The 718-nt window shown below is 66.3% G+C and overlaps 1 protein-coding gene across 1 annotated transcript; it reads right to left on the minus strand.

Moving 5' to 3' along the window:
• Positions 1-7: 7 nt before the first annotated feature.
• NDUFB6 (NADH:ubiquinone oxidoreductase subunit B6) lies at positions 8-383 on the minus strand (the record flags this gene model as incomplete). The annotated part of the gene is made up of 1 exon (XM_024215174.3): positions 8-383. A coding segment is annotated over exon 1 (253 nt), but the record flags the coding sequence as incomplete, so codon positions are not given.
• Between the last annotated feature and the right edge of the window lie 335 nt (positions 384-718).

The raw sequence follows: 718 nt of genomic DNA on the forward strand, positions 1-718 counted from the left end.
AGGGGACCCCTGTGGTCAAGGCTGCCCCGGGGTGGGAACGCCTCAGCAGGGCAGGGTTGGGGGACCCGGGCCTCGCTGACCTGCAGCCGCCAGAAGGAGCCCGGCTGCAGGAAGCGCTTCCAGAACCTGTCCACTGGCCCGAGTTTCGGCGGGGGCAGGACGGGCTCGCGCGGACTCAGCTCCTGGTCCTTGAGCCAGCGGCGCCGCAGGGCGCGCAGCTGCTGCAGCCGCAGCTTCTCGTCGGGGGTGTAGCCAGCCATCCCGAGCCCCGCGACGGCCGAGCGCCACTCGCCCAGCCCCGGAAACGCGACCTTCTCGCGGACAGGACACACCGCAAGAGGCGCGCTCTGATGGCGTCACCACACACGCTCCCTATTGCTCAGGGAGAGGCGCAGTCTATGCGCTTCACCGACGCCGGAAGCGGAGACTCGGTGCTTCCGGTAACTTGTGTTGTCAATCACAGACGCTATCAGGAAGGGATAAACTGTGTTCCGCCCCCTGCTGCTGGGAGGCCACGTCTACTGCCCGAGCCCAGGCGCATGCGCATAGCGGCCCCGTTGCCTGGCTCGCCCCCTGCTCCTGGGAGGCCGAATCCGCAAAGGCCGGTTGGAGCCACTGCGGACGCAGGCCATAGCAGAGCGTAGTGGGGGGACGGGGGCTAAAGACTGGTGGTTAGGGTTGCCAACTTTTTATATTTGCAGAAAATTGAACACCTCTG

Source organism: Terrapene carolina, unplaced genomic scaffold (assembly GCF_002925995.2).
Source record: "Terrapene carolina triunguis isolate 2854851 unplaced genomic scaffold, T_m_triunguis-2.0 Scaffold13706, whole genome shotgun sequence".
Classification (NCBI taxonomy): domain Eukaryota; kingdom Metazoa; phylum Chordata; order Testudines; family Emydidae; genus Terrapene; species Terrapene triunguis.